This window comes from Capra hircus, chromosome 19 (genome assembly GCF_001704415.2).
Source record: "Capra hircus breed San Clemente chromosome 19, ASM170441v1, whole genome shotgun sequence".
Taxonomy (NCBI): domain Eukaryota; kingdom Metazoa; phylum Chordata; class Mammalia; order Artiodactyla; family Bovidae; genus Capra; species Capra hircus.
Window position 1 is genome coordinate 27,707,059 of NC_030826.1, and position 26,639 is coordinate 27,733,697.

General features: G+C 48.4%; 3 protein-coding genes across 5 annotated transcripts; all 3 read right to left on the reverse strand.

Annotated features, from left to right (window-relative positions):
- KRBA2 (KRAB-A domain containing 2) lies at positions 2,240 to 8,142 on the reverse strand. Of its 2 annotated transcripts, XM_013972315.2 has the most exons (4): positions 7,043 to 8,142; positions 6,746 to 6,934; positions 4,767 to 5,581; positions 2,240 to 4,331 (listed from the first exon to the last, which is right to left on the reverse strand). In XM_013972315.2, the coding sequence occupies exons 3-4, from the start codon at positions 4,798 to 4,800 to the stop codon at positions 3,076 to 3,078; spliced, it is 1,290 nt and encodes a 429-aa protein (XP_013827769.1). In that variant the 5' UTR covers positions 4,801 to 5,581; positions 6,746 to 6,934; positions 7,043 to 8,142; the 3' UTR covers positions 2,240 to 3,075. The 2 variants fall into 2 exon arrangements, with proteins under 2 accessions (XP_013827769.1, XP_013827768.1); XM_013972314.2 differs by lacking the exon at positions 4,767 to 5,581.
- Positions 8,255 to 13,653, reverse strand: RPL26 (ribosomal protein L26). Its single transcript, XM_005693558.3, has 4 exons — positions 13,504 to 13,653; positions 11,940 to 12,112; positions 10,777 to 10,917; positions 8,255 to 8,427 (listed from the first exon to the last, which is right to left on the reverse strand). The coding sequence occupies exons 2-4, from the start codon at positions 12,105 to 12,107 to the stop codon at positions 8,299 to 8,301; spliced, it is 438 nt and encodes a 145-aa protein (XP_005693615.1). The 5' UTR covers positions 12,108 to 12,112; positions 13,504 to 13,653; the 3' UTR covers positions 8,255 to 8,298.
- Positions 19,060 to 26,291, reverse strand: RNF222 (ring finger protein 222). 2 transcript variants are annotated; one of them, XM_018064625.1, is made up of 3 exons: positions 26,158 to 26,291; positions 21,808 to 22,022; positions 19,060 to 21,253 (listed from the first exon to the last, which is right to left on the reverse strand). In XM_018064625.1, the coding sequence occupies exons 2-3, from the start codon at positions 21,809 to 21,811 to the stop codon at positions 20,601 to 20,603; spliced, it is 657 nt and encodes a 218-aa protein (XP_017920114.1). In that variant the 5' UTR covers positions 21,812 to 22,022; positions 26,158 to 26,291; the 3' UTR covers positions 19,060 to 20,600. The 2 variants fall into 2 exon arrangements, with proteins under 2 accessions (XP_017920114.1, XP_017920115.1); XM_018064626.1 differs by having other exon boundaries at positions 19,060 to 21,368.

Sequence of the window (26,639 nt, forward strand, 5' to 3'; positions counted from 1 at the left end):
TTTTTATGTAACCAAGTATATTAACCTTTTCTTATATGGGTTTCTCCATTTCAAGATCACAAAAATCTATTTCTTTTCCTCAATATTTTTACAGTTTTGTTTTTTATGTTTAGGGATCAGACTTTATTTTATTCGTTGGACAGCTCTATGATCGAGCACCACTATTTTTTTTAATTGAGGTATAATTGATCAGCACCACTAACTGAATAATACAATCTCTCCCACAGATGTGAAATGTCTTTTATCATAAATTGCTAGATACATGGGTCTGTTTCTGGCCTTTATTCGCATTGACTTCATTTGCCTTTCTTTAGCAATTGGCCATAGAAATGTGTATGCAAACAATCTGAATGGCCTAGATAGTGGACTAGTGTAGAATGCAGGCCTGGAATGTCTCCTGGGGGTTACCACTTGGTCGTTGGCTGCCATGCAAAAAATGTGGGAGGTCAGATCTTCTAAATTTTCAAGAAGTGCTAGACATTTATATTTTTATGTGAAATCTGCTTTGAAAGTGATGGCAATTAACTTTTAAATTTAAAAGACATTATATGAACAAAACATATTTGCAAACTGAAAGCAACTGGTTCCGCTCCAGATGCTGAAATATGATAGCACAGAGGAAGGCTGGCTGGGTCTAGGTGTCCTCCTCCAGGTCCCTCCACTGTAAACACTAGGGAGCAGAAGAGGAAGGCAGAGGTTGCAGGTCCGGAAACCTCCGTTATTTGCAGCCACCCCCTGGGAAAGACAGTAGCATAGTGCCTCCTTTGACCTCTTACCCACAGGAGCTGATGGTGTGGTTCCTGGTTTGCTCTGCCATCAGGAGGTGGTAGGTCAGCACGGGGGGGACAGGGGGCAACATCAGTCAAGTTGGGCCTCCCAGGCCCTGCTCAGCTGAGTGATACAGGAAGGGGATGTGAGGTGCTGGCCGAGGATGAAGCCGAGATTCTGGTCCTCCAAGACAAGCTGGAGAGTGACATCACCTCCTGTCTAATAATAGTGCAGATTTCCTGGATGTCTAGCTTAACACTGTTTAATCAGCAAAGGAATGGCAACAGTGATCTCCAACTCTCATGATGAGGGTAAGATCTGAAGGTAGCAAGGACAACACACATCTTAAAACTTCTTGTCTATCAGAACCACCCTGTGAGGCAGGCATCATCAGGAGACTGCTCTTGGCTCAAGGGGAAGCCAAAGTTGGGGGCAATCAGAATTTTTTTTTGGCGGTGCCAAGGCACGTGCAGGATTTTACTCCCCCGACCAGGGATCGAACCTGTGCCCCTTGTACTGGAAGCACAGAGTCTTAACCACTGGACCACCAGGGAAGTCCCCCAGAATGGTTTGAGATGGTTCTGTGATATGCAGGAAGAAAAGAACTGGAGAGTCAGAAACTGCAGGCCCCTTCTCCTTCCCTGCATCCATGTCTATAGAATCATTTATTCACTCAGCAAACCCTTATTCAACACCTCCGATGGGCTGGGTCCTCTTCCAGGCCTTGAGAATACAGCCATGCACAGATCCTGGGCATTGCCCTCCCCTTTCCTCTGAACTATGACCCAGACTGGCCTGTGCTCTATTCTTCTCTGGCTGAAGCAGTGACCTCAGGCCAACTTTTGCAATTTGCTCCAGAGTCCCTAGTTGTTTCCTGGCTATTGGTCACTTCCTGGAATGTATGACCGTTCCAGGACTACACCACGTCATGCTGTGCTTGAGGCACAGAACACTGGCAGCCTCAGACCGAAACCCCAGCCATGCCTTAATTTTGACCTATTTTTAAAATGTTTCAGGCAGGTCAATCCCTGTGGATGCCATTCTGAGAGCAGGGTGGGTACATCAGGTTTCTCTTGAAGCAGGAAACAAAGCTCAGCTGGTGGGGCAGCCAGTCTCTGGGACACATGAGATCAACCTCTTTTCCTCTCATTATTTGTCCTTCATCTACATCTTTTTCTCTGATGCCCCCATCTTTTGGGTTCTGTGCCCGAGGAGCAGGAACAGACACTCGATATATGCAGGGCAGTCCCACCAGCTCTACAGGGCCCAGACCCCATCAGTTTATGTTCTGCAAGCAAACATCCTCTTCCACTGACTGTAGTTGGTAGAACTGTGTGCATGCTCAGTCGCTACGCTGTGTCAGACTTTTACAACCTTATGGACTGCAGTCTGCCATGCGCCTCTGTCCATGGGATTTCCTAGACAAGAATACTGGAGCGAGTTGCTATTTCCACCTCCAGGGGATCTTCCTGACCCAGGGATCAAATGAGAATCTCCTGCATTGGCAAGCAGGTTCATTACCCCGAGCCAATTGCAGTACAACTGCAGTCCCCCCCACCAAAGACATGTCCAAGTCCAAACCCCGAGCAACCATGAATATGAACCTACTTAGAAACAGGGTCTTTGCAGGTTAAATTAAGGTTAAGTATCCCGAGATGAGATCATTAATTAAGCTGGGCCCTAAATCCAACGACATAGATTTGGTGTCCAATGGGGTCCTTATAAGAGATAGAAAAGGAGCACACACACAGACCAAGGGGAGAAGGCCACATGAAGACAGAGGCTGGATCTGTGCTACTCTGGGCTGCTGAGCCCAGGGATGCCAAGAATTGCTGACAGCCACTAGAGAAAGGAGGAGGGCCTGGAATGGATTCTCTCTTGGAGCCTCCAGAAGGAATGAACCCTGACAACACCCTGATTTCAGACCTCTGGCCTCTAGGACTAACAAGAAAGTTTTTTTAATCTTTTTTTTTTTTTGAAAGTTTGGCTGTATCCTCAGCATGCAGGATCCTAGTTCCCCAACCAAGGATCAAACCTGCTCCCCCTGCATTGAGAGCTCACAGTCTCAACCATGGACTGCCAGGGAAGTCCCCAAAGTTCTGCTGTTTTAAGCCTCCAGGTTTGTGGGAATTTGTTAGGGCAGGTGAGATCAGAGACCGGAGCCGCATCCCCCTCTGACTCAGGACTACTGAGAACAGCATTCCTGAGAGAGTGGCCTTCACTCCTTTCATCTGGAGTCTTGGTTACAGCTCTCAGGTGGCTCTACGGTACCCAGAGGCACTAAGCGTCCACTCAGCAGATGTCTGTTCACCAGGAGAAGAGACCTGAGGCTGCCTGGGAGGTGCTGGGCTCCGAGGCTTCGAGAGGTGTGGGATCAACGTCCTCGTCCATGTCAGACCGGTCTGCTCCAACCTCAGCCCTCTCTTCCTGCCTGACCCAGAGGCTGCTTTCCAGTTGTTCTTCAGCAATTTCTAGCTCCTCCTCTGTGTGTAAAACAGCCACGGTTTCCCGGGGCAAGTGTGAGGAATAGAGTCCAAATTTGGCTTTACAACCAAACATTGCCTCGTACGGACTCTGCTGCAAGGAACCATCAAAGGCCTGATTCCTCACCACCTGCATGAATCGCAGGCCTTCGGTCCAATGACGGGAGTGGTTACTCTGCATCCAGGCACTCAGCATGGTCTTGACATCACGGCTTGCTCGCTCCAGGAAGCCCTGGCCTTGGCCAGGGTGGGACTTACCAAGGACAATCTTTAGGTCTGGCCATACCTCATTGAGCTCATTAACAACCTGGTTTGTGAACTCTATGCCGCTGTCAGATTCTAACACGCTGGGTGGACCAAGAATTGTGAAAATATCCAACAGGACACTGACTACCTCATGGGCCTGCTTGGCTTTTAATGGCCGTAAAATAATGAACTTGGTTACGTGGTCCTGGTAATACAAAATGAACTTGAACTCCCCATCAGCATTTGACTGCATATCAAGGATTTCAACTTGGCATCTGGAGTCATTGTCCTTACATGGCATGGGCTTGGGCGCAAGGCCTCTCTTGGGTACTGGGTTCTTCTGGTGGCACTGTTTACACAGAGTCAGATATAAGACAATGACTTCTTTGGTGACATTCCCATATTTGCCTTGCAGCTCCTTGAGCATGCGTGTCCGCCCGCCATGGCCAATATTGAGATGTGTGTCGTGAAGGATGTCAAACAGCTCTTCCTTGTGTACGTAATACCGTATCCGATCTCGTTCTCTGTGAGCAGCCTCTATGAGTTTCTCTGTGCCTGCTACAGAAATCACATCATATTTTGCTGCACGGCGATAATCACGTGATGACTTCTTCCCCTTCTCCTTAGCTTCCTTGACTTCTTTGATTGTTTGAAAGTACTTTTCTTTGGAAAATACCTTGCTGTTGTAACTTTTGCTTTCTACCAACTTGGTCACGCTGGTGAGAAACTTTTCTCTCATGGTACTTATCTCCGTTTCTGTGTCACTTGGATTTGAAACACCAGGGGGATCATTTCCAGCTCTCTGTGGTGTCGTGGAGAATTGTAAGAAGTCTCCTAAAGAGATGGAGAAAGAAGCAAACAAAGTTGAATTTGAAGATATGCCACCTGGAAGACTCTGCTGCCAAAGTTCTTCATAATTCTTTCATCGGATTTTTGAAGATATGGAAGAAAGATACTAGAGTGTTGGTATAAAGCAGTAACAGAATAAAAATACTCAGAAAGCCCACTAGGGCCATTCAAAACAAGAGCATGTCAACAGAATTTTATTTTTTTAAAATTTAACGTATTTGTTTATTTTGGCTGCACCCGGTCTTAGTTGCTGCATGCAGGATCTTTAATTGTGGCATATAGGATGGAAACTAGACCTCCTTCAGTAGAAGCACATAGTCCTAATCACTGGACCTCCAGGGAAGTCCCGGGATTTTCTTAAATGATGACTTTTCCCTGTCAGTTGTACACACGGTTAGTAAATGAAGACTGAGTCCTTACCCTGAGGGACTGTGTTCTCGTAACTGTTCAGCATTATGCCTCTGCTGCAGTCCTTCTGAGGGGCTTCCTAATACTTCCAGTCTTTGGTCAGATCCTCAAATGTTGCTGCCTCCCCAGAAGACATTATCTACTGCCACAGGGACTGCTGTGCCTTGGGGCCTGGGCTGAGGAGCAGCTGCAGCAGAACTGGGGAAGAGACCATGGAGGTTCTGGGAAAAAAGGCATGCTCACACGCATGACTGAATGTGAGCATGTGAATATCACACAGAAGAAAAGGTAACAGGGTAGAGGAAAGGTCTCATATTCAGTAAGAAGAATCCAGCTTCACAGCGAGGAAGAGGGGTTTTGTCCCTTTGGAGGGTCTGTAGGCCTGGCCTGTCTTGATACTGCCTGAGCTGGAGCCCATATATTTTTTTTCCAGAACGAAGCAGAGTGTCCAACTGAACTTGAGCACTCCCAAGGTTGGGAGACACTTCCAGATACAGGTTTGGCAGTTCTAAATAGAGGCAGCAGGGCCTGTTTTCAAAAATGGACAAATTACACCTGGGGATAGAGAGCTATGTCAGGAGATTATCATGCCAAAGAGATACCCCAAATGGGGTCCACACACCACCAAGATTGGAGAATTCCTCTGGAAGAGAACTTGATGCTTGGGTGTCTACACCCGGGTTCCTTAGGACAACTCCAGGATATAGGATGTGATGAGGCCAGGGGAAGCTTTCATATGACGATCACAGGAATTCCAACAATCTTACGAAAACAAGATCCCCAAGATGCCAGCCATCAGATGAAAAGCTGAAGGCCAGGGCAGAATCCTAAGATGCAGAGAAAGATGGAAACATTTAAAACTTCTGAGCAAGAGTCTTAGTTAAGCAAAGCTTGATTCCAGGTCCTGAATGTCCTCCACTAAAAAGACTTCGGATTTCCTTGCTTGGCATCATTGGTTAACTACATGACATTCCTGATTCTAAAGACACTTCTGACATTGAAACTGCTGACTTAATGACAATTTTCACAGGGAAAACAGAGACCCTACATTAAATGAACACATCCAGATTTTTAAAATGTGAAAAATATGCATTTTAGAATCAAAGAAACAGAATGTTTGTAAAATACTCTTTAAGTCTGAGCTCCACATTCTTAATGCAAACGGACATTTTAATGGCTCTGAAAAGTCCTTCAGTTAAAAAAAAAAAGTTTCATCCACTAGTCCCATATAATCACTGATATGGGGCTTTGTTTCCCAAGGATTATGTATTATCATCCTACAGTTCTTAGAAGACACTTGAAACCACAAGATGGTCAATGCAAACCAGGAAGAGCTTCTAGACTACTCACTGAAACCAGAATCTCTCAGAAACTGGCTGCTCTGGATGCTATTTGAGGCCCTCAGGGAACTACACAGGAAGGAAAAGTCTCACCTCCATCCTATAAAAGAATGAAAACAGGCTGGAAATAATTTATAATCAAAAGATGGAAAAATCTCAGTCTTCATCATGCGAAATTGTCCTTACCCAGTCCCATGAAATTCTATAGCCGGAGAGTAACATTTGGCTAATAGACATATTTCAGTTAGCCTACCCAGCGATTTTTTTAAATTGGATGAATTACCTATATTTATAGACTGGGGAGTTCATTTAAAAATCTCGATTTCTAGCTTTCTTGAAAAATGGGACGATCCGGTCACACCGGGAGCTGTTTGGCTTGGCAACATCTGCCTTGAGTGGAGAGGCAGTAGCTCCTTTTGGACAATCCACACTCTCTGGCTTCCCACAGTCTCTAAGCCAGCTACTAACTTTGTCATCTTAACTACCCACCCCTGTAGTTAACTGAGCTTTCAACACCTGTTCTAAAGCAGAATGAAAGAAACAAGGCCCCAAAGAAAGGCGGCCAGCTTCCTGGTGTGATCTGTTCTGGTGGGGTAACTGACAAATGAGCTTGTTCACAGAAAACTGAGAAGATCCTCCTTCCTCACTCACCTGTGAGTCTTTGCTTTGGCTGCCCCCGACCTGGAATGCCTTCCATTGATCTTCCAAATCACACCCAGCTCAGGTCAGCATTCTTCCTGAGGCACTCTGATTGCCATCTGTCTGTCCCTCCTCTGAACAGCCAGCACCACTCACTGGAGCGCTTTGCCTTTTTAGTCAACTGGTTCAGGTGTACACAACCTAGAAGACAGAGACTGGGGCTTCTATCTCGCTGTATCCCCTCAGATGGCCCACGAATACAGAGCTGAACAAAAGATGTTCAGAGAATATGTCAAACAGTTGGCTTACAGAATAGTAGAGAGACAGTGCAGAGGTATGGTTGAGTCTAGGCTTGGGAAGTCGATTTCTGACTCATCACTTATTGAATAAGCGAAGCAACGTTACTGAGGCTTCAGCTTCCACAACAGAATGGCGAGAATGCTAGTCTGCATCACTACAGTTGTGATAATGCAGGTAAAGCACTTAGTACAGTGCCCCGCACCTTAAACAAAACAACCTCCCGCTTATTCCTGAAGACCTGGCTCGGGCAACAGGTCCTTTGTGCGGTCCTGAGTCCCAAGGTCTCCGCAACACCTCGCCCCGTTGCCCGCGGGTTGCTCTCGGCAATCGGGACCCGCCTACTCCCCCAATTGAATGAAAGAGCCAGGTGGAGGAGAGACCGATCTAGGGATTTTTGCAAGAGGGAGGCCCGGAAGATGAACCAGGAATACAGGGTCGTGACCCGCCTCGGCACCAGCCCGCTCCACCGGCGCCGTCCAGGACCCTCCTGCCCGCGAGCGCCGGCGGCTCCGGCGGACTGACGCGACGGAAACGGCCCCGCGCCGACCGGAAGCCCCGCCCCTCCCGGGGGAGCTCTCAAAGATACAGCAACGGGCCATATTGCCGGCTGAGACACGGTAAGGCTCCTGAGGTGAAATCTGGGGCTGGTCGAGGTGCCACCTTGGCTAAGGCAGACGACGACTCGGGTCTCCGGCGACAGCAAAATTGGTCATCTGTTTCCTTATGTTGTTGTTAAAGCTCCAAGATCAATAAATGCTCGCCTCCAGCACGGAAAGTACATTTATATGCTTAGTCTTAAGTGAGGAAGGGCGGCGGCACAAGTGTTGCCAACAACTAATCCTGCGCTGCATCACTTCCTCCTCTCGGAGAAACTGCTTTTTAGGTGAGTCCTTTGCCTCAGCAATCTTTAAGCTAAAGATTTCTTTTGGCCTGACACCACTCACTCAACATCAGTGCAGAAAACAAGGTGGTAAAGGGGGCCCTCGGGTATTTCGCTGCATCCCTAAAGTGCTGCTTCCTGCTGTTAAAAAAAATTACTGTATGAGTCCAATATTATTAGATGCTCAAAGCTGGTTAAAAAGCCAGCTTTTTCCAAATGGTAATTTTCATTAGTGGAATCAAGCCACAAGATAAGGATGGTCTGCCCCTAGACAGCTAACATCACCAGGACTTCCTTGAAAACTAACTAGGCTTTGTCCCAAAACACCACACATAAAGACCTTTCATTTTAACAGTTTTTAATGAAAGCTGTAGACAAGATGACTTTATTCTTGCATCTTCTCAATTGTTTCTTCCTTATATTTGCCCTTTTCCTTTCCTACTTGGCGAGATTTGGCTTTACGTTCGAGGATCTTTTTGCGGTCTTTGTCCAGTTTTAGTCTGGTGATAACCACCTGCAGACAAATAAGGAAAAAAAAAAAAATCTAAGCTTTAAACAATCACCAATACAGAACACATGGGAAGGTCCAACATTCAGTCCCCCACTTGTGGGAGTGGATTGCTTAAATGCTAGAAATGATTCTTTACCGCCAAACAAACCTGACTTAAATGTTCACTAATGTTCAGCCCACAAAGGAGAAGGCAGTGTGGCACTGGTGGTTCTTCTCACATCTTCTGTGATAAAAATCAGCTGCTTCTACTGCAATGTATTTCAATAATTCCACTCCTCTCACCCCAGTTTTATAAGCTAACTAAGTCATACACATTTTTATTTCCACAGTATCTTTAGTCCTGTAAATTTGGAAATTAAACGCAGCTTTCACATGTTTCAACCTGCAAAACTTTTAGGAAAATCATAGAACAGACCCTATTCCAGCAGATTTGTCACTAAAGGTATCCAGATTATGACAGATTTTAGTGTTAGGAAGGAGAAGATAGCAGTGAACAACGTCTGGGGATTCAGCATAGTGACCAAAGGACAATCTCCACTACCATGGAGGGTATATTTAATGAGATGAAATGCTGGAGGAAAGGGGTTAAATTGTTATCGATGTCAGGCAGGCCCCAAGAAAAGGGCTGTACCTGAACAGAGACCTGAGGAGAAGGTAGAAGTGTTTCAAAGAGAACAGCAAACATTCAAGTCCAGAGGCAGGAGAACTTCCAAGTTTAATAGGTGTTTCTCAGATCTGCGTGTCTTGTTAAAATAGACCCCTTGTTCCCAAATCACATGGATGGAGGAGCCTGGTAGGCTGCAGTCCATGGGGTCGCTAAGAGTCCGACATGATTAAGCAACTTTACTTTCACACACTGGAGAAGGAAATGGCAACCCACTCCAGTATTCTTGCCTGGAGAATCCCCGGGACGGGGGAGCCTGGTGGGCTGCCGTCTATGGGGTCGCACAGAGTCGGACATGACTGAAGTGACTTAGCAGCAGACCTGGGAAGAGAATATCCAATTCTGTGAAGCTGCCAGGTGGATGCCGCCAACCAGCACACACAGTAGCCCAGTTACAGGAACAGCAAAGAGGCCAGCAGACTAGAACATGGAGAGTGAAATCATCAAGCAGTAGCTGCTGAGTGAACTTTATATGGCCGCGCCAGGTCTTAGTTCCCTAAGCATGTGGGATCTAATTCCCTAACCAGGGAACGAACCATGCCCCCTGCACTGAAAGCGCAGTTTTAGCCACTGGACCACCAGAGAAGTCCCTGGAGATGAGCCTTGTAGGCCACTCTGATGCAGACAGGATTCTGGATATAATGTGACAGGAGTCAACAATCGATAACATGCTGGCCTAAGCAGTTGAGAAGGGCAGAGCTGTCACACACAGTGTTGGTAGCTGACTACCAAGAGCCAGAGGGTTCAAGAATAAAACAAGCCAGTAGTTTAAACATGTTGGGTTTGATAATGATTAGATATCCAAGTTGAAATGCAAAATTGTCAACTGGATATTGAGGTGTTTTTGGAATAAGAGATGAAGGTAAGTCAAAGAGGGAGATCAAAGGTGTCAAACACTACATTTGTCAAACACATTAAGTTCAGAAAACACTTTAAGAATTGGTCACTGTATTGGTGACCTCGACAGCAGGTGATCCAGTCCTAGGGGCAAAAATAAGATTATGTAGTAGAGTGGCAAAGCCCTTGCTCTTAGGAGATGCACTCTGTCATGATGCTTGTAATCCATTGGAAGGATAGGGAAGGGAAAGAAAATGGTAACTGTGAATACTAGGTGAAAGATAATGCAACAGATGTATTAGTCTTTCAACTTTTGTGTAGTCTAAAGAGTAGATTCATGGTGCCAACTCAAGATCTTAAAAAACCAACACCTCAGTATCTGAACAGGCACCAAGTGCATTTATTACCTCTTAAGAGACAGTATTGGAGAATTCACGTTGAAGTCAAGGACAGGAGAATCAGACTGTATCTTCTATCAATGAATCTAGTCTCTGAGCTCTAGGTCTGCAAATGGCTTAAGACCTACTCTCCTTACTGCTTACTCAATTCTGTTTAACACACAGGGTATGGCCTCCATAGCATCTAAAAATTATCCTATTTCCTAGATTTTAAGATCTATTCATGTTAGATCGATCAATCAGCTTACCAATACTTTTTAAGGAAAAGGTACATTACATATACATACATACAGGATAACTGTTAAAGACACCTTGATTTCAGGAAAAAATAGTACTGGCTTTAAGACTGATTTCCAGAACACCTAAAATCTATTTCTGTCAACAAGCAGTTACATTTGTCAGCGATTGCTGTAATTTCTTTCCCCCATCTCAAGCATTCTCAAAAACACCCACCTTGCTGGGGTGAATGCCCACATGGACAGTTGTGCCGTTAGCCTTCTCCCGCTGCACTCGTTCAATGTAGATGACGTATTTCTTCCTGTAAACCTGGACTACTTTGCCAATTTGCTGCCCTTTGTAGTGCCCTCGTACAACCTAAATGCAAATTCAAAAGTAACATATATACACATAAAGGAACATTAAACTTGTAAACCAGTAAATCTATGAATCAGGTAAACCTCATTCCCTCTATCATATACATATACAGGACCTTCCAATTTTGAAAGACCTAATGCTCAATGGAAATGTGCCAGTAATTCTCTCTCTGGCTTCAACTAACCTGCAAGTAAACTATGCCCCATATAAATCTACAGTGATGGACAGTGCATCTCTACAACTGATGGGCCACCAGCAGTGGTGGGCTTGTTTCAGGGTTAAAAACGAACAACAAGCCCACCTTGTTTTTTTTGTACCAGTTGACAAGGAAACTGTCACTTCAAAGGGAACAGGCCACAGATATTTAAATTCACAACCTACTAAAGGGTCCTACTAAGTGCCAGAGCATGGGCAGCAGCTAATACTTCAGCAACAGGCCAATTCTCTCCCAAAGGTTAATGAACAGCATATCATTCTCTCCTCGATGATCCTCACCCAGCCACAGTGTTTCTGAATAGACGCTTCTTCCCAATCACAGACTTTCTCAGATTAAACTACCTTGGAAGCAGAAGATGGCCTCTCAAATCTACCAGCAATTTTAGCACCAGCACAGGAGCGAAAAACGGCTTATCACCTCATGAAATGTTGCTAACATGGAAGCTGCTTAAGAGATGGCTTGAAATCTTTTCTTAACCTCTGCCCCTGCATTGGGAGTGCCGTCTTAACAGTCAGACTGCTAGTTTCCTGAAACTTGTGTACCTGAATTTTGATTTAGACACAGAATTGTTTACTGGTTCTCAAATGCCTCTCTAATGACCAAACATACCCAGAAAAAGATAATCCCAAGCCAATGTACTGGTTCCAAACCATCTCTCTTCTGTTTTATCATGACTGCATCTGATGCTTGGGACAACAGATTTTCACCAAAGAGTAACGGTGAAAAAAGCAGTTTACATTTCAACCCATCATTTGTTAATAAAGTGCAGGATATTTGACAAGATGACCTGAACACAGACACATACCTGAACTTCATCATCCTTTCGGATGGGCATGGATCGAACGTTGTACTTCTGTCTTAGCTCTTTAGAAAGAGGAGAAGACATAATTTTCCTGCGAATGTGGGAAGGCGCATTGAAATGCCTTTTTCGATTCTTGCTTCGGTCAGAAGTCACAAAGGGATTGAACTTCATTTTGGCTAAATAAAAAGTTAAAAGAGCTGTAAACCCTTAAAGAACCAAAATCTCAGTTTTTTTTTTTTAAGAAAACAAGATGTTTATTTATTGTATTTATTTGGAAAACAATACACTAAAGATAAACTTATCAAAAACAAGTCTTATAAACAGGCATTTTAAATGTTTAATATTGGACTAAGAACAATGACAAAACTGACCTGTGAAATTTTGAACATTTTGTTGTTCTGGATACAAAAGGTCTAATTTAAATAAGATCTGAAACACCTTTATGAAACTTATTTTGCTCAATGGGTATGATATTAAAGTTATATATACATATATATATGGAAGTGAAGTGAAAGCTACTCAGCTGCTCTTTTTGACCCCAGGAACTGTAGCCCACCTGGCTCCTCTATCCATGAGGATTTCCCAAGCAAAAATACTGGAATGTCTCACTCAGTTTACAAACAAGTATCTGCAACAATTTCATCTTGAAAGTTTACAATGCTCACAAAACCTGTCACATCAACTTCATCAAAACCTGCTTGAGCTGAATTGCCCTACTGGGATTTTTAATTACAGAATAGAAGAATTTCCCATAGCCTACAGACCTATTGGAATTAATCTTTTTGTTTACACTCTCAAACTCCACGTGTTAGTCGCTCAGTCGTGTCCGACTCTTTGCGACCCCACGGACTGTAGCCTGCCAGGCTCCGCTGTCCATGGAATTCTTCTAGGCAACAACAACATTGGAGTGCATAACCAGCCATTCCCTTCTTCAGATCTTCCCGAACCTGGGGTCGAACCCGGTCTCCTGCATTGCAGGCGGATTCTTTACCGTCTGAGCCACCAGGAAAACTCAAACTCCACAATTACCGCGTAAGGAAGCTAAGACAGTGCTTATATCTCTGTTCATTAGGGTACAAGAGACTTGACAACTCAATTCAAACGTATTGCCACGTTTTAGAAAAACCAGTCAAAGTTAATCTACGGAACGGAGCCTGAACAGATTAACTCTCCTCCCAAATGAATGAAATCAGGCCCTATATCCCGAACCTGGAAAACGCACACAACCCGGGTCCAAAAAGTCTTCCAACGGGGGTGCGAGGCCTGAAAGTTTTACCAAGAAACTACCCGAGACCATTCTTTAGGAAACTATTCTGTCCAGACCAGACACCATCACCACAGGCTCTCTACCCTTCAGCTCCCGTTTCCAAGTCTCAAAACCCTCTTTCCTCCTCCTTCCTCCGGTCCGGTGGCCCTTGAGCTTAGAAGAAAAGCCAAGACCATCCTGGCCTCCCTCCCTGGCTGCTACTCGGTCGCCGGAACAGTACTGGGGCACTCCGGGTCGAAAGCCACCGTGCCCGTGAACAGATGGTTGCGGATTATACGCTTTGTCCCGGGAAACTCTTACCCGCTAGCGTTTCAGCGATGGCCACAGAAGGGAAGAGATCTGCAGGCTGCTTCCGGTTCTGTAAGTTTCCGCAAGATCTCGCGAGACCGATGTTTCTTGAGCAAGAGAGGCGCGGAGTTTGAACGCGGAGAGGAAACTGGAAGACATCAATGACTATCGCCCTCTCGTGGCTCGGAGGGGAACTACGAGGGACTGCAAAACGTTTCTATAGGTCCTGGAGCCTCCGGTGGGAGTCCTGGATTTTGCAGCTGCGTCCTCTGGGAATGGTAGTTCCCGGGCGAGTTGGGGGGGGGGGACGGGGAGGGGGCTGTTCGGAGTCTTACTGTCGTGGAGGGTGTTGAGGAAGTGAGCGGCCCCAGGCACCTGTGTCCCTTCACTACCGAACACCAGGCAGGAGGGTCCTTTAACTGGGAAAAGGCAGGTCCTATATTTGACCGCCAGGTGACGCTGGGATTCCAGCTAGCTGGTCACCTCGGTTACCTGGACATCCCAGGCAAAGGCCCTGGGTCTTTCGAGTATTCGTGTCGCGTAAGAGGCTCCAGCCCGGCGCGTGCTGCTGCTTCAACACAGACGAATTGCGAACTCTTTCGCGGGGCCCGCCAGAGATTCAGCTCCCGCCAGCGAGGGGCCTTCGAGGACTTGGACCGCGAGTCCGTCCCTCCAACCCCGGGAAAATAGGACTGAACGCGGGTTTCTAACGCGCTCCCAGGTGATGCCTGGAGTGCTGGTCCGAGACCACAGCTTGAAGGAGCGCGGCGTGAGGAAGCCTTTCCACGCTGAGAGCTGTGCCCTTTTCCTCATTTTACCGTTTGCTTTCATTCAGTTCAGGATCTGATGGAAGCAGGGCTAAGGGGTGCGCACCCCTGCAAAAGGATTGCAGTGCAGGGTGAACTCCCGCCGCGCGTCCGGCCGCGCACCTGGTAAGGGACCGGTTTCTGTTGAATGAATAATACAGGTGTCATAGGAGAGGAAGACACGCGGCGCGTTTCATGATGCTTAAGACAGCTTGCAGAGTCCTAGGGGCACACACTGAATTTGTAACTCCTTTAATCCACCAAAGAGTCTTGCAATCCTGGTATTGTTCCATATCTCAGATGGGGACCCTGAGCCACAGAGAAGTGAGAGGAGCTCGTGCAGGTTATACAGAACCCTTAGGTTATAGACAAACCCCTGAAGGCTGGCTTCCCAGCTCCTTCTGGTAATTCCCTAAGCGGGCCTGATTTGTAAGAAACCCATTGGGGCACATCAGAGTGAGAAATCTTATCTTTTGAGGGCCCACAATGGAGTCAGTCAAGATTGTGGTTTTTTTTTTTTAATTTTTATTTTTGGCCACACCTGCGGCATGTGGGATCTTAGTTCCCTGACCAGGGATAGAACCTTTGCTCCCTGCAGTGCTTTCATGATTTAAAAATAGTTTTGTTCTTAAATATGCTGTGAAGATACCGTCCAGGATTTTATTTGTAGTTCAGAAATTTAGGGAGAGCAGAATTCCTCTGCCGCAATTCTTTTCAGCAAATGTTCATGGAACATCTTTTATGGGGCCAGCCTAGAGTTGCACACTGGAGTCACAAAATCAAACTAGTCAAAATTTCTTCCTACAGGAAGCTCACTGTCTAAGAGGAGAGATAAACAAGGAAATCAACCACCTTAGAAGCCCAGAAAAGTGCTCACTGAGCCCAATTGCCCTTAGGTGCTTCTCTGCTTGGAGAACAGAAGAGGACTCCCAGGTCAGGGAGGACCTGGGGTGAAGTCACCCTTGACTGACTTTTGAAGAATGTTACAATTAGCTCCTCCTGTTGATGTATGGCAGAAACCAACACAACATTGTAAAGCAATTACCTTCTAATTAAAAATAGGTTAAAAAAAAAATTAGCTCCTGGAGGCAGTGGGAATAGCTTGAGGGAAGGGGCATGGAGGTGTGACACAGTGTCTCCAGGAGCCAGGTCCTTGTGGCTGGCATGAGAGGCATTCAGACAGGAGCCCATGGGGTGCTGAGGTTGATCTGAGTTTGAGATGCGTGCGGATAGTCATGGGAGACTCAGAAGGCTCCTGCCTTCCTACTTGCCTTCCTTTCTGGTCTCTACTGCCTTACCCCCTTCTTCTTATCTCTCTTTAGGTCTCGCCATCGTCTTCCTCTCTTCCCACCAAGGTCTTCTCTGTTTCTTCAGCCTCCCCATCATTCTTCCTTGTCACCCAGCCCTCTCAGGCCTCTCTACTTCCTTCTCTCCATGCAACACAGTCCTCGTAATTAAACTTCAGCCCACCACGTGGAAGCATAATCACTTGATACAGTATGAAGCTGGATGGAAATTGTACACACAGAGGGAGATGACTGCTAGCCTAGTTGCAGTCTGTCTATCCTCACCAGTGTCTGTTGGGTGTCTTGGCTCCACCCCGCTCGATCCTCTGGGCCACCTCGCCCGGCTGCCCTCTCTCTCCGCATTGTTCCTACATGAGTCCTTTTGTTGTTGTCGTTGAGCCTTGACCGCTGGACTGCCAAGGAAGTCCCCACACGAGTCTTTTTTCTTTTTTTAAGAGCGATTTATTTATTTGTGGCTATGCTGGGTCTTCATTGCTGCATATGGGCTTTTTCTAGTTGTGGCAAGTGGGGGCTACTCTTCCTTGCAGTGCACAGGCTTCTCGCTATGGTAGCTTCTCTTGTTGAGAAGCCCAGGCTCGAGGCACATGGTTTTCACTAATTATAGCTCTCGGGCTCAGTAGTTGTGGCACGTGGTCTTAGTTGCTCTGCCGCATGTGGGATCTTCATGGAGCAGGGATCGAACCCTTGTCCCCTGCATTGGCAAGCGGGTTCTTAACCATTGTGTCACCAGGAAGTACCCCACACGAGTCCTTTTAAACTGGCTCCTTAGGGTCATCCTGAGAGTGGTCTTTGAGTAGCCCTAGATGGTTGGATGGCATCACCGACTCAATGGACATGGGTCTCGGTGAACTCCAGGAGTTGGTGATGGACAGGGAGGGCTGGTGTGCTGTGGTTCATGGGGTCGAAAAGAGTTGGACACGACTGAGTGACTGAACTGAACTGAAACACTAATGCGGGTATTATCCAGGTTTCATGCCTGCATCCCTGGACTAAACTTGTTTTCTGGACACCAGGCCATCATGTTTGTTTGTTCACTGGTTCATTTGTTTATCCATTCACTTACGCATGCTTCAAATATTTATCCAGTTTTGACTCTTTGCTAATGATCTTACCAAGGTCAGTGAGATCTAGCCTCTCCTCAAGGAGCAGGCCATCTAGAAGAAGGAGACAGACTTGTAATGAAGTGTCTAGGGAGGATGACGGGATGCGGGGGAGGGCATGGGGTGGGACACAGTGGAGAAGCAGACAATTCATTACATATCGTGTGATGCGGCCAAAAAAAAAAAAAAAAATGGTGGGACCCAGAGAAATGCATAGGAACTCAGGAACGTTGACGGTATTAACTTTTTACCTTCCTCCCTGGGGTGCCCATTAAGCCTAAGATGTCACACCTTGGACCAGACAAACCAGCCCCTCGGAGCCGGTAGCTGACACTCTGGAACCACAGAACAAGCAGTCTGGCAGCTCTCAAACTTTCTTGGGGCCCACTCCTCACTCACCAGGCAACAGGTGTGTACACTGAAGATATCTTTAGCTTCTAATATAATTTTTCAATTTAATGTTTGAATAATCCATACATTGACTTGGCTCAGATATGCAAAAATGCCAAAGTTGAAGAGAGACGTTCCTTTCCTGTTCCATCATTTTCTCATCCCCTTCCACAACTGATCACTCTTTTTGTTTTTTTTCAAATCTTCCCAGTTGCTTTATGCACAAATAAGCAAATTGGAAAGTAGATTCTTTTTATATTCTTTCAGCTGTGCCCCACAGCACGTGGGATCTTAGTTCCCTGACTGGGGATGGAACGTGGGCCCCCTGCATTGGGAGAGGGGAGTCCTAATCATTGGACAGCCAGGGAAGTGCCCTGGAAAGTAAATTCTTATCCCCTGACTTTGGACACAAATCGTACAATCAGTTGGACATCCAGCTCCACCCCTTGCCTTTGCCCATTGGCCACTGGGTCTTGCAGACTTTCTGGGTCAGTTTGCAGGTCCTTCCTTGTTCTGTTCTTTGCAGGTCTTTCCTTGTTCTTGTTCAGGTTTTCCCGATTCTTGGTTTTTAGGAACAATAGTGCAATTGTATAACATATGTTGATGCCCCAACATGCAAGCATATCTGTTGGGTACATTTCTAGAATTTCTGGGTCCAAGTGGACATTTTGATAATGTCAAATTTCCCTTCCTGTTTATTTTTTCTTTTTTTAATATTTATTTGGCTGCACTGAATCTTAGTAGCAGCATGAAGGGTCTTTAATCTTCGTTGAGGCATGTGGGAACTATTTCCCTGACCAGGGATCGAACCCAGGCCCCCTCCATTGGGAATCTTAACCACTGAACCATCAGGGAAGTTTCCTTCTTAGGGGTTTTATCAATATACCTTGCTACTGACCCCACCTGGGCTTCCCAAGTGGCACAGTGGTGAAGAATCTGCCTGCCAATGCAGGAGACACAGGTTTGATCCCTGGGGTGGGGAAGATCCCCTGAAGTAGGAAATGACAACCCACTCCAGTATTCTTGCCTGGAAAATTCCATGGACAGAGGAGCCTGGTGGGTTACCAGGATCGCAAAGAGTCAGACACGACTGAGCACGCACGCACACAAGCACCCCAGCCTCACCTCTGTCCCTCAGCTTTGGCAACAGTGGGTTTTGAAACTTTCAGGGTTGACAATTGAATAGGTGAAAATTGAGATGCCAAGCAGAAGTGCAATTTGCATTCCTTTCCCAAATGTGGCTGAGTAGATGTTTAAGAGCCATTCAAATCTGAGTTTTCGGACCATTTTTTTCATCTAAAATGAATAATCCTAGAAGTCCAAGCTCAGCACTTCCCACATGTATCTGCAATTCATCTTAAATTTTTGAGAAAATATAGACCTTTATTAAAAAAAAATAACAGCTTTTGACATTCTTTGAAAATGAAAGAAGTTCCATCTGTAAGTCACCGCTGAACAGTATGGAAACGCTAGAGGTATTTTGAAATTGACTTTTGGCAAACACAATAGAGTCTGCAAAGACTTAAAATCAGGTTCCCCAAAATTCATGACACTGTTTAAAGCAGCCTGGCTGTGATTAAAACAGATTCACTAGAGTCTTTGTAAATTTAACATTTTATTTCCTATAATAAATATTTTCCCCATGAATTCACTTGTACTTCCCCCAACAGCACCTGTATTCTCTTGACTTGAAAATATCAGAAGGAAGCCCAGAGGTGCTTTAGATCAACTCTCCTTGTGCCCTGACACCCCCTGCAGTGTGGACCCCTCCGCTAATGGTCCCCAAATGACCACAGGCTTACGGACAGGCTTTTAGGAGCTGGGTGAGCGGCAGGGTGGGCTTCCCAGGTGGCTCAGTGGTAAAGAGTCTTCCTGCCAATAATGTAGATTCAGGTTTGATCCCTGGGTCAGGAAGATCCCCTGGAGAAGCAAATGGCAACCCACACCAGTATTCTTGCCTGGAGAATCCCATGGACAGAGGAGCCTGGTGGGCTACAGCCCATGGGGGTCGCAAAAGAGCTGGACACGGCTGAGCCACCAAACAACAAGAGGCAGGGCTCTATGTCTTGCCCCACGCGTAGCAAGCTCCGCTGAGAGAGGCGTGTGCTACGGAGGGCATGGCTGCTGCAACACCTGGGCTGCGATAAACCACCCATTTGAGAAAGCTTGAGGGTTTTGCTGTTTTTAACCCTAAAATTAAGATGATGGCCCATTTACTTGTGGGCCTTAATAAACAGGAAATAGCTGTTCCCAAATGGCTCACTCCCCAGATAAGGCCCAACCTGAGCCTTTTCTAGTGTCCTCCTGAAGGACCCCCAGCTCAGGTGGCATCCCCAAGTGACGTGACCTTGGCCAGAGGCTGATAGCAGCTGGGTTCCGTGTTCACTGAGATAGAAGCGTCCCTGCCAAGCACAGCTGTTTTCCTCCCCACCCTTCCTCACCCAGCCCAGCCTGGGAATCCACCCCAGGAACTGGCCTGGCTGGTGTGGCCTCTAATGAGTGGTTGGTCACAGGCTGGGCGGGAGGCGGGAGCCCCCAGGGGCTCATGTGTCCACATAGTTCTCAGCTGACTCAGGTCCCAGCCACCAGATAGCTCCTGCACTGCCCACCTGGCAGGCCATCCTTGAAAACCCCAGGACTCAAAATCTGGGCGATTGTTGGGCTGGGGGGGGCTTTGGGAGCCCTCTAGCTCTGTTCGTGGGCCATTCTGCTGGCCTCCACTTCTGTCAGCAAACCTCTGATTCCCGACGTGGCCTCAGCTCCCCTTTTCTGTCCCTTCTCCCAGGAATTCTGGGCCACAGCCCCTGAGCTCAGCCTCTCCCTTAGGGAAGACCTTCCAGACTGGTGGTTCCAGGGGTAGGAAGGCGCGCACCTAACTGGGGGGGTCGGGGCAGGGTGGGGGGATGGTGCTGAGATTCTGGGAAGCGCATGCGCCTTGGTCCCTGTGCCACCCTTCCCTTCTGTTTGTTCCTGGGAGCACACCAGGGATCCTGGCCCGGAGTTCTGACCTGGAGGGGTCTCACCTGTGGGCCCCCTCCAGCAGGAGGTGCCCCGACTCGGAGTCCCACCTGGCTTTGGGTAGGTCACCTGGCAGATGGGGACACCCACAGGTGGGGCAGCTACCCACCCCACCCCCAACCTCGCTGGGTTCTAGCCTAGAGGAGGGACGCGTATCTGCTGAGGAATACCCCCACTGTGGTTTCTGAGGAGGGGTGTCCATCACATTTCCTCCCTGGCCTGGAACCTGGAGCTTCCTTCTCAGCTCAGAGTTCCCCTGCCCCACCCAAACTCTTGCCTCAGAGGTCCTGCCTTCTGGTCCTTTCTGATCCCTGCTGGGAGCAAAGAGCCGGGTGATGCCAGTCAGCACCCTAACACCCCATCTCCGCCCCAGGCTGCCCCTGAGGCTCTGCTGGCCCAAGGCTGCACTGGGGCCCCTCCCAGGCCATGGCCAGCCTGGCTGTGCGAGCGGGCAGCTTCCAGTGGGGCTCTCTGACTGGTGCCCCCACTCACGCCTGCTTCCTCACCAGCAGCACCCAGGGGAGGATGGCGGCCACCACGGCCACCACGGCAATGAGGGTGATGAGCAGCAGGGCCCGGGAGCGGCAGCAGAAGGACCGGGTGGAGCTGGGCGCCGGGGAGGCCCCAGAGAGCTCTGCCAGGCTGCGCCGTGGCAGGACACTGTCCTGCTCCCCGAGGGGCATCCCATGGCGGCTGATGATGAAGATCTGTGGCTCCCGGGGCAGGCCGGGCGGCGGGTCCAAGGGCAGCTGGCCCGGGGACGATCTCCAGACTGGCTGGGAGAGGGCCAGGGGGTTGGCGTGGCCCAGGGCATCCGGCAGTGGTGTGGGGGGCAGGCCCACAGGCACGGCCAGGATCTGGGAGCTCTTGTCTAGCTTGGCGGGCCAGCGGGAGCTCTTCCTGCTGAGGAAGGTGACGTAGCGGCAGATGGGGCAGACAATGGTCCTCTGGACCTGGCCGTCCACGCGCGTGGACAGGAGGTACTTGACCAGGCAGTCATGGCAGAACACGTGGCCGCAGCTCAGCGTCCGACTGGCGCCCTGCAGCTCTCGGAACTTCTCGTAGCACACGGGGCACTCGCTGCCCGAGCTGTCCTTGCTCTCGCCCTCAGACATGGCCGAGCAGGAGGGCAGAGCCCTGGCTGTGGGCGGGAAGGGTTGAGCATCAGCGCCTTTTCTGGCTTGGTTCCCTGCCTGCCTCCCTGCTGCCTCTCCTGCCGCTCCTCCTGAGTGGACTCCCCGAATCACACCAGGACCCTGGAAAGGAGATGAGAGGCACTTCTGGAAGGGGAGTTGGGGGACTGACAAGCAGAGATCCCAGCCACCCCTCACTGGAAGGAGGTGTGCAGAGGCCAAGGTGTAGCCCCCTGATCCCTCACCACCACTTGTGCGTCGCCTGTGGTCACCCCTCCCCTCTCCCTGGTCCCAAGCCCCCAGTGGAGGCAGCAGGACCTATTCCCCAGGGGAGGCAGGTGGCTAAGCCGAGGTTCCCCCTACCCCGCCTGGTCCAGGCTCCAATGGGGGCTGTGTGTTGTGCCCATTGTGGCTGTTCTCCAGAAAAGCCTCTGCTGCCATTCCAGCACCCTGCTCAGGCTGGCTGACCCGTACAGCTGTCCTCAGCCCCTGGCTCCCATCCCTCTATGCTAAGTGCAGCTGGAGAGCAATGAGGGATTTGAGAATAAAACTCAGAACTTACACATCCAAATGCTAGCTGGCCAGCTGCGCAGTCACGTCAGGGAGCTGTGGGCTCCTTCCTCCACCCACCACAGCTCAGTCATCCTTCAGATTCTTCTCGGCAGCCTGCCCAAGGTTGCGAGAGAACCTTCCAATCAACCTCTATGAAGGCAGGTTTTCATCCTTCGAGGAAACGTCTGGTATTTGGAAATGGCCAAAGGTCACCTGGCGCCCAGTCTGGTAAAAGCAAATGAATGCCCAAGTGGCATGAGATTATTTAAAATCAAAGACACAGAGTCACCATGAAGTGACAGGTGGGTTTCAGGTGTTATCTGAGAGCTAAAGAGGGGCTCCAAGGATGCTCCCAGCAGTAGCAGTGTTGTTGGATTAAGTGCAGTTCCCCAAGGTGATGATTTGACGGGAAGCCCCTGTTTGGGTGTGTGACGCAGCGCCAGTGTTCTCATTCCTCCACGCGTTCCCAGTATCGCAGCTGTGTCATCTAAGTTCATTTCCAACAGCCTGTTTATTTATTTATCTATTTATTGGCCTCACTAGGCAGGGTGTGGGATCTTACTTCCCTGGCCAGGGGTGGAACCCATGTTTCTGCACTGGGAGTATGGAATCTTAACCACTGGATCGCCAGTGAAGTCCTCGAACAGCCTCTTTAGAAGGACTACAGTCAAATGGTCACGTGATTGCATGGTCCTCCTGAAGGGTTACTGATATGATATAGTCTTCCATCAAAACACCCCTGGACACACTGAGAGCTAGAGTGGTGTGTGGCAGCCCCCAAACCTGAGAGATGACATTGTTGTCATTGTTTAGTTCCTCAGTCGTGTCTGACTCTTTTGTGACCCCACAGAATGTAGCTTGCTGGGCTCCTCTGTCCATGGGATCTCCCAGGCAAGAATACTGGAGTGGTTGCCATTTCCTTCTCCAGGGGATCTTACCGACCCAGGGATTGAACCCATGTCTCCTGCATAGGAGGGAGATTCTTTACTGCTGAGCCACTGAGAGATGACATAGTGGGAACAAAACTAGTTAATGGGGAAGGACAGACGAGAATGGGTTCAATCACAGATCTTTTGGACGCTCCCTTCCCTCTTAGCTTGGTTCCAAGCCCATTTTGCCAAGTTGAAAATATCCCATAACCGACAAAGAGCACAAATATGTAGAGGTGGGGGTAGGGGACTGGCCACCCTGGTGGCAGCACCAAAGCCTTTGCAGGTGTTTTCAAATGTCGATCTCCAAGGTGGTCAGTGTGGCCTCCAGGCCAGGGGAGGGGGTTCAAGAAGCCAGACCCTGAAGCTGGCTTCAAATCCTTGATATGCCCACTACTGTCTGTATAACCTATTTGAGCCTCAGTTTCCCATCTCTGAGGTGGGGTTGATAATAATAGTACCGGCTTCTTCTCAGAGTTGTCCAGAGTGTTAAGTGAGGTGCCATGAATGAAAAGTCTGGCACACAGTACATGCTCAGTAAATGGCTGCTGTTCAGTCCTAAGAAGTGTCCAGCTCTTTGCACCCCCATGGACTGCAACACACCAGGCTTCCCTGTCCTTCAATATCTCATGGCAGACTCATGCCCGTTGAATCAGTGATGCCATCCAACCATCTCGTTCTCTGTTGCCCCCTTCTCCTGCCCTGAATCTTTCCCAGCATCAGGGTCTTTTCCAGTGAGTCAGCTCTTCACATTAGGTGGCCAAATATTGGGGCTTCAGCTTCAGCATCAGTTCTTCTGGTGAATACTCAGGGTTGATTTCCTTTAGGATTGACTGGTTGGATCTTCTTGCAGTCCAAGGGACTCTCAAGAGTCTTCTCCAGCACCACAGTTCTAAAGCATCCTTTCTTTGGTGCTAGACGTTGTCAATCAGGCTCAGTCCTTTCTCCTCCTAGCACCTGCCTTCCCTCTCCTCCCCAGATGTTTCTTATCATGTAGATGACTAAAAACACTCATGCCCCTGACAAAGGGCAGCTCCCCTGGAGTTAGAATAATAACCAGAAAAGATGACAACGGAGTAGGTAAGGGATGGGCAATAGGTTACTAAGTTGGTGGTTCCAGTGTCTCAGACATTTTTATTTTATAACATGCAGTTATCTAAACTGAGGTTTTTCTCAGGATGACCTTGATTTTCTTAAGCTGACCAACTGCTAGCATGTCCCCCTGCGTTTCATAACTCCCCAGGGGTGTATGGTGGCAGTTCCATCTGTCCACCCATCCATCCATCCATTCATTCATGTATCCAGTTATTCAACAATTATTTATTGAATGTTGCTGCAGGCTAGGTGCTGAGCCAGACATTGGAAATAAGCAGTGATTAAGAAAACCCTTCAAGGGTGTTCCCTGATTGTTAGGATTGAATTCTGGGCTCTCACTGCCATGGGTTTGATTGCTGATCAGGGAACTGAGATCATGCAAGCGTGGCATGGGGGGAAAATGTCCTTCATGAAGCTTTTAGAATCTAGTGGACATTTATAAAGTTCTTGAAGAGAGATTTTTTTATTTTTTAAAGGAGGAATGATGGTCAATACCCTGAGCTGTTTGGAAAACTGAGAAGTGATCTATCAAGATAGACAAGAGAATAAAGCAGATAGATTCGAAAATGCTGGAGGGGAAAGGATGTTGCAGGTCATTTAGTAAAATTGAGTGTTATAGATGAAAAGACCCGAGTCCAGAGAAGGGAAGTGACTTGTCTGAGGTCACCTTGGGGAGGGGTTGGAGAGGGAGATGGGAGGGGGGAGATATTCATTGATTTCCTAGAGAGTGTAGAAAATATTTGAATCAGTTGATAGATTGGGTGAGTAGATATTTGCAGCAGGAAGCACTGTCGTCCTTGGGTTGAGCAGGGGAACAGAGAGAACTGAGTTTGAGAAATAATAGGATGCGGGGGATGCAGATGACATCCCAGATCCCTGCTGATGGCCTCCTGTGCAGTCCCTTCCCATCCTGTGCTTTGGGAGAGCCTTGTCCTTCACGTCTGGGCAAGGCCACCTGTCCTCCACCCCTACCTTCTTGCCTCCCATGCTCAGTCCCTCCCTTTCTCTTCATACCATTTCATTCTCCATCCTTGAGTTCTTCTTCCGAACCTGACTGTCTCAGGTGCTGGGGAGAGGGCAGCAGAAGAAATCTGAGGAACACGCTCTGATTGGGGCACAGACTAGCTAAATGAAAGGGAAGACATTATATCCAAAGGCATCGCCGTTGGTGCTTCAGGAAATTTTGGGGAGAGGAGGGCTGGAAGGTCTTCCTAGGTAAGGTGGGACCAGTGTCGAGCTAATAATAAATAATTACAACAGCGGCTATTTATTGAACACTAATTGTGTGCTTGGCATTCTGCATCCCTTCCTCATTTCATCGTCAACAGCTCCAGGAGGTAGATATTATCTCTATTTTACAGACTAGGGAACCAAGGCTTAAGTAACTTTGTTCAAAGCCAGGCTGCTGGGACTTCCTTAGTGGTCTAGTGGCTAGGACTCTGAGCTCTCAGTGCAGGGGGGCCAGGTTCGACCCCTGCTCAGGGAACTAGATCCCTCATGCTGTAACTAAGACCCAATGAAGCCAAATAAAGAAGTATTTTTTTTTTTTTAAAAGAAAGAATGAACAGTATACAGTGGGAATTAAAAGAAAGTCCAGGGCAGCAGATCCAGGGTTCGAAGCCAGGTCAGCCTGGCTACACAGGCCATACTGTGAACCACCCTGTCCCCGAGAATGTGCATCCATGGAGGGCGTTCCAGACCTCGAGTGAAGGAGTAGGTGAAGAATTGAGAGCAAGAGTCCCAGCCCTTACGCCTCTACAGAAACACCAATTTAACAATCAACCAAGGATGAAAATGCCTCCTAAAAACTCCAGAATCCAGTTGTATGTGTTAAATATGTACATCTTGTTGGATGTCAATCATACCTCAATAAAGTTTTTTCTTTTTAAAGAATGATGAGGAAACCTGTATGGGAAAGTGACCCCCCTCAAGACTTCCCTCCTCGAAGTGACTGTAACTGGAGCTGCCCCTCTGGCTATGAGAGAGGCAGGGGGAGGGGGAGGGCTGGCCCAAGGGGAGCCGACCTCATGAAGCCCCAGTGCCTGACTTCACCCACAGCAGCAGCCCACCCATCTTGAGGACTGGTGGGGGGTGTCACCAGCTCAGGTGACCCCCACCTCCCCACCTTGGGACAGTGAGTCTATGAGGCGGGGTGACACTTGTGGGCACCTAGGCTTCCCTCCTGGATTCCCAAGGCTTTATAGCTTCAGCTCTCTCTCTCTCTTACACACACACACACACACACACACACACACACACACACACACACACGCCTGGCATCAGTGCAGAACTCCGCCAAGTTCCTTCCCTGCCCCCAGCCTGGCCCCCAGACTCACTTTGGCTGGGACCAGGGCGAGCAGCATCCACCTCTCCACCCGCTGGCCTCTACGGAGCAGATCTGAGCCACCCAGAAGCGCTGGGCGGGCGGCACGTCCTCCTGCTGCTGTTACTGTGACAGCTGCCGCCGCCGAGGCATTTGCTAATGACTGAGCAGGTCTGGAGGCCAGCGCCGGGAAGTGAATGTTGCCCAACCCGTTTGAGGCCAGGAGGCTTTGGCGTTGCCCAGGGGTTTGGCCCCTGTTGGAGTCAGGTGATCCTGATGAAGATGCTCAGAGAGGAGGGTTCCCCCGCCCGAGGAGTCCAGGGATGGGCGCTGGAGACAAGCAGAGGGTCTCAGTATGGGGGCAGTGACCCAGGACCCATCCCCGAAGATGAGTCTCCATGTCCTTCCAATAATGAAAAAGTCATACCGTCCTCCAGCCTCCAGAGTTCATTTTGGTGATCCTCCTGTTGCTTCCTGCTCCCTTGCCATGACAGG

What these genes read in the sequence shown, in the direction of transcription:
- RPL26 (XM_005693558.3), bottom strand. Translation starts at nt 12,107, where the DNA reads ATGAAGTTCAATCCCTTTGTGACTTCTGACCGAAGCAAGAATCGAAAA. An exon ending in GAAAGGATGATGAAGTTCAG is followed by an intron (nt 10,918 to 11,939) that starts GTATGTGTCTGT and finishes ATTTGCATTTAG; the next exon opens with GTTGTACGAGGGCACTACAA. An exon ending in TGGGCATTCACCCCAGCAAG is followed by an intron (nt 8,428 to 10,776) that starts GTGGGTGTTTTT and finishes ATTTGTCTGCAG; the next exon opens with GTGGTTATCACCAGACTAAA.
- KRBA2 (XM_013972314.2), bottom strand. Translation starts at nt 6,791, where the DNA reads ATGGAAGGCATTCCAGGTCGGGGGCAGCCAAAGCAAAGACTCACAG. An exon ending in GCCAAAGCAAAGACTCACAG is followed by an intron (nt 4,332 to 6,745) that starts GTGAGTGAGGAA and finishes CCATCTCTTTAG; the next exon opens with GAGACTTCTTACAATTCTCC.